A 7,828-nucleotide genomic window follows, 5' to 3' on the forward strand; every position below is an offset into this window, starting at 1 on the left:
TAATGTTAATTTAATTTAAATTAACATTCAAAAGAAAACAGATGTCATGGTGTACTGTTGTTTTTCTTTGGCTCAAATCCTTAACCTACATATGATTTTTTCTTTTTATAGGAAAATTACTTTAATCAACGGATTGAGAAATCATAAATGTCGTGTACACTTGAATGACTTGTACATAATTATCACACTCTCAGAATTAGCATTTTCGTTGCGATAAAGAATGTAATGACCTAGTTTTTACATTAAAATCAAGATATTGTTGTTTGAATTTCAAACGATATTTGTTGAAATTTTCATCAAGAAGCGAGAAATGATGGAATTTTTTTCAAAATACACTTTTCATTTTTGAGGTTCTTTTTATTCCGGCAAAATATCAGTATTACTTATAAATGTAAAGTACTATGTTTCATTCATCACATTTTTGTACATTTGTAGTTTTAATTAGTTAGTCAAATAAACACTTTCAACACAGAAAAACACGTATTGTTTTCAAACAATTGATACAACGAATAGGAACATCGTTATAAATGTATACGACTTTATTTGACTTTGATTCATCAATGTACCATTAGTAGCTACAAGCAATCTGCTACTTTTACAGAATTTTACAATGTACGTGAGAGAACATAATAATAAGTAAAATAAAGTAATGAACTCGTCGTTGGCTCAGTTGGTTAGCGCGTTGGCCGTTGAACCAACGCAACGACTCCCAGTCAAGGGTATCAAATCAATGACACCGACTTAGGACAATTAAGGCTTTAAATTTCAAGATTAAAAGAAAATAAAAAAAAAGTAAAAGAGATTGAAAAATTTAAAGGATTGTGCGTGTCCGGGGAAGTGATATTATAATACGCGAATATAAAAAGGACAATGTGTTGTGACAGCGAAAAGGAATGTCGTGATGATGATGATAGGATACATTATGTAAAAGCGATATATATGTTCAATGAATAAAGGAAAGTGTACATACCCGCGGTGTGTCACTTCACTATAATATATAACAAAAAAAGATAAAGTTATCATTTACTTTTGTCAGATTTGAATGTGTGTCTTGGCGGTAAAAAGAGTCTCGTGGCGCATACAAGTCCTTGGACAGTCTCTCAAGATCTTGAGATTACGAGCGTTAGAAAGTAACGTGGAAAAAAAACATCAACAAATGTATTACTCCACTTGGAATTTTCCGGCTCTTGAAAACGTATGGAAAACAATTTTCCATTGAAAATTCGCGTCTCGATTTGTATTTTTTCACATCATGTGATTGTATACTTGGTTGCTTTTGAGTCTTGTCCCGATAGTTTTTACTTTCAGCTGATAAAACCCAACACTCACAAACTAACGTGTGCTTTCAAGTCTTATACATTAAAAATAAAGATGCTTTTACGGCTCATCTAAAAAAAAAGTATTTTTATTACACCCACTTCTATCCTTCTCTAACAATGAAAAGCTCGGATTTGCGAAAAGTCAGCGACAATTGATTGTTTTCAATTACCACGGAGACTCTCCAGTTTAGATAAATTCCAGCTGCAGCAATCCAACCGGAGGCTAAATCACGCGAACTGTAAATCCTCCTCGCCTTACTCGGGTACGAGTAAACATAAATACATACGTCCACAAAAGCAGGAAACGTGCAATGTGGGTACACAATATAATACATGTATAAGAAACGAAGGAAGGAAGAACTGCACTCGAAACGTATCTCGAGTCGAGAAAAGTAAGTATTCCGTTGCAGCACTGCCGAACGCGTAGATGCAGCGTCTGGGGAAGTTTAATGGGAACGCGATTGAGCCGAGGAATGCAATTTATCCCTTTGTCGGTCCAGTCCCTACTGTGTCTCTGATCATTATGTGTACCAGAGACGCCGCTTTGACAGAAAAGCTCCTCAGTGGGTGCCAAATGTAACCCGTTTTACAAGAAAAAAAAAAAAGTCCCAACGAGCGATTGATTGGAGAGGTGATCTCGAGAAAATGGTCGTTTGGCAATGTGCACCTGATTATTACATTTGCTCGTGTATCAATCATGGAAAAAAGCTTTCGGGCGAGAAATTCCAAAGAAAGTATACTCGTGCCAGAAGATTTCGGAGGATGAAGGTTTAAAAAATGTCGGGAAAGATGTAAAACATTGTGTTGAAAAATAATTGTACGGATGCACTTTTCCACTACATTTGGTATGCATTAACAAAATGACCGTAGACCAACGTTTTTCGTGGAAAAGTAGATATCGAGTGTCCATCGTCAGCTACTGTGACATGCACCGGCTCCAAGCACACGTGTAATGTGATAAAGCACTCAGTTTGGTGCAGTCTCCACTGCCTCCTTATTCAACAACATAATATTATAAAGTAGCAGCATAGGTATTCACCCGCGCGTGCAGTATCGGTAATACTATATATATGTATGTGTATAAGCGAGCGACTACGTCCTGTACGTAGCATCCCTCGCGAGACTGACACTTAATACACGTTAACTGGATTACAACTCCCTCAACTTTGAATATAATGTAGTAGTTGCATATAGCCCGAGCGAGAGAGCGTATAGTGTGGATGTGTGTACATAGATCCACCCACCGTTGTCGCTCGAGTTTTTGCGTATCGCGTTAATTCATTCAAGTGCCACGCCATAATATCCATACCTTTTTAGGGACAGGGCTTTAATTTCCCGGAGTATTGTACAACGGATTAGTTTTTGGAAAATTATCTCGTACATTGAGGCTGAAATCCATACATTCGACCTATAGGTTTGTAAGTTATTCAAAAAGCATACGCACGATGAATGACGAATTTCCATGATGTCTCGCATGACTTAACTCTCGCATTTTGCTATCAACTTATTGTGCGTATGTCGCGCAATGATACAATTTTCCATCCAAGTATTTCAAATAACGTTATTATACACGTGCTACAATCTTGATCCAACGAGCATATACATAAAAAAAAAAAAAAAAAAAAAAAAATATGTCGTCTAACAAGTTTTTATATATGCAATAGTACTGCACTCGAAAGAGCGGAGCTCGTCAAGGTCGCATATAGTCATCTGGAAAAGAAGTTATACACATAATATACGTGTGAGAATTTTGGTCGCGCGTGCACTTGTATGCATATGCACGACTGATCAATTATGTTAACCCGAACTCGCTTGGTTCGTCCTGGCGTTTATGTACGTGATATATTATTGCACACACAAGCACTAAGGGGCGGACGCGTGTTTGGTGCATTATATTGTATCGTACGTGATTTAAACTAACGCCACGTGTGCTGCTGGTGTGCGCGAATATCCTAAATATTAATCCAACATCAAGGAAGATGCACCTGCAGTGACACACGAACCGGTGAAATAAAAACTTGTGGTGGGAACTACATATATATATATATATTTGTAATCGAAAGAAGTGTGCCGTAGGGTCACTTTGATAAATTCATCACGTTGACGAACAAACAAGTTTTACCACATATATATATACATAGATTAAGCCCCATACATCGGGTTATTCAAAGTACCACCGATGTCCCTGAGAGTCCAGATGCTTTTTGATGTAATCACCGCAACGCTCGACATACTAATCATCAAGTGCCACTGGTGTTTATCGATTCACAGTGTACTGAGCGTGTGGACACACGAATTCTCGCCCCGGATCGTGAAGCTTATCACCGTGTGCCCAAGTGACGCCGATCGGTATTACGTGTATGGTTTACACGACGATCACATCGTCACTCGTATAGCTGATGTGTATTGTACAATGGGCACATGACTAATTTAAACAAAAAAAAAAAAAAAAAACCCGTTTCTATTTTTGATGTACCAAAAGTCAACGATTTTTATACCATTACTCCGAGCTTGTACGTACCAGTTGACAAAACGATATCCCACCACGATTGAACTCTTGGAAATTTATTCAATACGATAAATACGCATATATTGACTATACATGCATATAGGGCTTTATCAAATGAAATGAAAATATAGTAAATCCAAAGTGTATGTAAATGGCATGAAGTACGCGCGAGAGAGCAGCATTTCAATGACGTTTGCACGGAGCAACGTGTATATATGCAGATTCATTAGTTGGTTCATTTTGCTTGGGCAAACAAAAGGAGTAAGTATAACTGCGTTGCTCCGTGCAAACGGACGGAGTCGGCGAATATTAGTCACGGCATGCGAGATCTAAAAATAACCATACCCACCTGCACCCACTCACTAAGTTTGGTGAGTACTTAATCGTCGGGATGACTTTTTTTTTTTTATTTCATATCACATTGTTTACCCAAGGATAGCTCTCGTTTCACTTTCGCAACTTTGCACTGTTTGGTCTTAATTGATCAGTTGTTTTTTTTTCACGATAAATGTTTTCAAAAATACCAGAGATGATCGATGACAGCCTTGAACCGATGATTATTTTTTTTCTCCCCCCCCCCGAACAAATATAGGTAGGATAGGGGTGAGGCTCAGGTTTTTCCCCAGTCCTCGAGCGAGTTCATCCGATTATACCCTGCTCGTGAACTAACGAAGCGATTAGTCGTAGTTGCTCGTAACTGTACGTATATACCCGTCTCTCGGCGCGAAGGAAAAAAAAAAAAGGCTTCTTCTTGGCTTGCGAGTAGTTTTACTGTGAATAAAAACGAAAGTGATAAACGATCTGTCTGCACTGGTTACACAATAGTACAACATATATACTCCGTGATAAATAGAGAGGAACGATGCGTTTTAACACTTTTACGAGTGAGAACTATACATCCATAAAAAATCTTATAGTTTTTTTTTTTTTTTTGCGCCCCTTGAGTTGTTTTGATTTTAATTGCATCACAGTTACGAATAGACTGACCAATCCTCAGTTATGACGGATGTGCATCGCGTAGTCTTGCGTATAGTTTTGAAGGAAAGAAAGGATTTTCGTGCGGTGTACGGGGCATTCATTGTTATCAAACAAATAATTGTATCCTTGCGTCGAGCGATGTAGTTTGCATTTTGTTACTGGTGTATCAATCATTGGATGCCGTTGCACGTGAATTTCATTGTTTTTCGATTGTTTAATATAATACCTCAGGTTTGTATTTAATGGTGCCATTTCTATTTCAATCGGCATAACAGGGAGTATACGGTTTTCAAACGGTATAAGTAATCATCTAAATCTCTAAATACATTGATTTCGTGCTTCTTACTCGCACACATCTGTAGGCATTTGTACGATCGAAAAGTGAAAATCCGAGAAAATATGAATTTTTGAGCTTCATAAAATAGAGCTCCGGAAAAACAGAACTTTCCCGAGTCGAAAGTATTAAACTGTTCTTTACGTACCGCGTACGTTCAATAATTTTGGCGACTCCTTTTCGTGACGTGAAATACGCAGTTCTTAGTATACGGAATCCGGATAACGTATGACTTCAAATGGCCCGTGGCTTACGAGATCTAAAAAAATTATTCCGCGCACCGAGGATTATTGATCTCCGAGACCTTGTGATTCATCCGAAGAAGGATCGAATGAAATAAGTATTTTACTCACTGTTAATGATGCGTAGAAAAGAACAACCCTTCAACGCCTGACTTTTTTATGCAATATAGGGAAAAAAAGGGACATGGGGCTGATTGAAACATTGAGTATAGGTAAATATTGTACTCACGTCCCGTGTCGTAGCGTATCCCCTGGAGTTCGCTGAAACAGGGCTGGTGTGCGACGGAGCCGAGGCTCGCGTGGGGCCAGCAGAGCAGCTGGTCGTAGTAGGGCCGGCACCCATCGTGCCCCGTCTCGGCCTCCAACAGCCGGCACTTCTCCGACTCGTTCGTACCCCCAACCATCCTCTTCTTTTTTTTTTTTTTTTTTTTTTATTTACCCTTTGTTCATCTCATCATTCCCATGTACACTATATGCAAACACTCCGTATTGGCTCCCTATATTATAAGGTCAGCTATTTCTTCCCCACCACCTAATTCCTCATTTGTACTTTCTGTTTTTGGTACTATATTGGTAGTTTGAAGGTATCGGACACTTGGGTAAATATAATTTTTCTTACCCTCTATTATTAAAAAAAAAAAAAAAAAGGAAAAACTAGTTGTGCTGACGCGTAGTGTTTTTCATGAGTTTTCAGTTATTCTATGATTTTTGTTGCCTCACTTGTTGGTAAAAACAAGAAAATCTCTCAAACTCATTTTTATTCAGGTACTTCAGCACCGATATCACGATACTCTGTACTTGAGCTTTTTCACTTTTGGGGTTCCAATATTCTTAAAGTTAGCACTTAATATCCCCACAGTAGTTCTAATCCTTCCGGATACATCTTACATCAGTCCACTCGAAATCGATTCTATATATAGACACCGATTTTTCACTTGGTTAAACGATTTCGATAGCTTTCCACTTGTAATCCTCTTATCTCCTCTTGATTCTTAGGGGCTCCTTCAGTGCACTAAAAACAGAAGTTAAAAATAATTGTGTCAATACCCGCGTGGTAGTGTCAAAATTGATTTTTTTTTTTTTTCTTTTTTTTTTTTTTTTTTTTTTTTTTTTTTTAGTTGCTGTACAGTTGAGATAAAATGAGATAAAAGTCACACGAAGTGGCTCAATTAATGTATACACTTGCTAATGATGCTGATTCAAAGTGTAATATATGTATGTTTACGCATATGGACAACTTTAATTGAGGGAACGAAGCGAGAGTTTTTGTATTAATTAGTGGCAAGTGCAAGATACGCATGAGCTTGTACGAACAGAAAAAAAATTTGTTTCTTTTGAATTTATTACTTGCTTTTGGCAGATTAGAGCTTTTGGGTGTTGTTTTTTTTTTTTTTTTTTTTTTTTCAATTACATAAGTTGGTGAGAGATGATGATGATGCATGTACACATACATATACACGTGTATAGTCTGTTTGTTATCTCTCGAGGGCCGTAAAATTTTTAGGCGTCTGTTGTTACAGCTGCTTCAAATAGTAGTTTAGATTAATGTCTACGTTTATGGGAAGAAAAGTAAACTTCCTATTTCGGTGTCGAATAAAATTATCCGGAAAGTATAAATAATACGATTTCAATGGCACTCACGGAGTGTTTTTTCGAGTTTCTCATGAATAATTGCTTCGCCCTTGAGATGTGCAAGTGCATTTTGATTTTTTGAAAAAACATGGGTACTTAATCGAAACGAGTACAGTAAATAAGGTGGGAAATAAAGTTTATTGAAATATAAATTTAATAGATAAACAAAATATATAAAAATGTGTTGAAATATTTGTAAACTATAAAAAAAGTAAAAATATGATATGCAAAAAAAAATGTACAAAAGAGACAAAAAATGACGGTGTAGTAGTGAAAAAAAGTAAAACAAATAATAAATGAACACGATGATATAAATTTGTTTTCAAAGCCATGAATCTTTGGTTCAACGCACCAGAATCGAGGTCCTCACGAGGATGTAACGTCGAAAAACAAACATGTCACTTCATGTATAAATGAGAACAAGAATCGATTAAATCCACGTGGCGTTTGCTCTTTGCCAATAAAAATCACATCCAATTGAAATTATCCTCGCCAACTGGTACACACAATGCACTCACTGCGCGAAACATATTCCCAATGAACTACTGAATTTCCTTGAAATTTAGAGATCTGATGATGAAAAAAAAAAAAAAAAAAAAAAATGATTGAAACTTTACAACGTATACTTATGCCGGCGGTGAGCAAACGAGCGAGTCAACAAAAAGCCGCAGCAACGCAGTTGTCGCGATGTCGACTCTTGAACAGCCGGTGGCTGTCTACTGGCGCGAGGAAACTCAGCTCCGCGTGTCTGCCACTACTGTACACATCATCCTCGGCTCCACAGGCGAGGGGCACGAAGGGGGAGGGTGGGAGC

At 37.6% G+C, this 7,828-nt stretch overlaps 1 protein-coding gene across 1 annotated transcript in view; it reads right to left on the reverse strand.

The window, feature by feature from the left end:
- The window catches only part of Dh44-R1 (Diuretic hormone 44 receptor 1), a 51,523-nt gene extending 45,729 nt beyond the window's left edge, over positions 1 to 5,794 (reverse strand). The window contains exon 1 of the mRNA XM_089592640.1: positions 5,612 to 5,794. Within this exon, the coding sequence (XP_089448766.1) occupies positions 5,612 to 5,786 (175 nt within the window). The 5' untranslated portion in view covers positions 5,787 to 5,794. The remainder of the gene's footprint in view (positions 1 to 5,611) is intronic.
- Between the last annotated feature and the right edge of the window lie 2,034 nt (positions 5,795 to 7,828).

The sequence above is a fragment of the Copidosoma floridanum genome, unplaced genomic scaffold (assembly GCF_036245765.1).
Source record: "Copidosoma floridanum isolate Cflo_tuat_1 unplaced genomic scaffold, Cflo_Japanese_pri ptg000019l, whole genome shotgun sequence".
Taxonomy (NCBI): Eukaryota; Metazoa; Arthropoda; class Insecta; order Hymenoptera; family Encyrtidae; genus Copidosoma; species Copidosoma floridanum.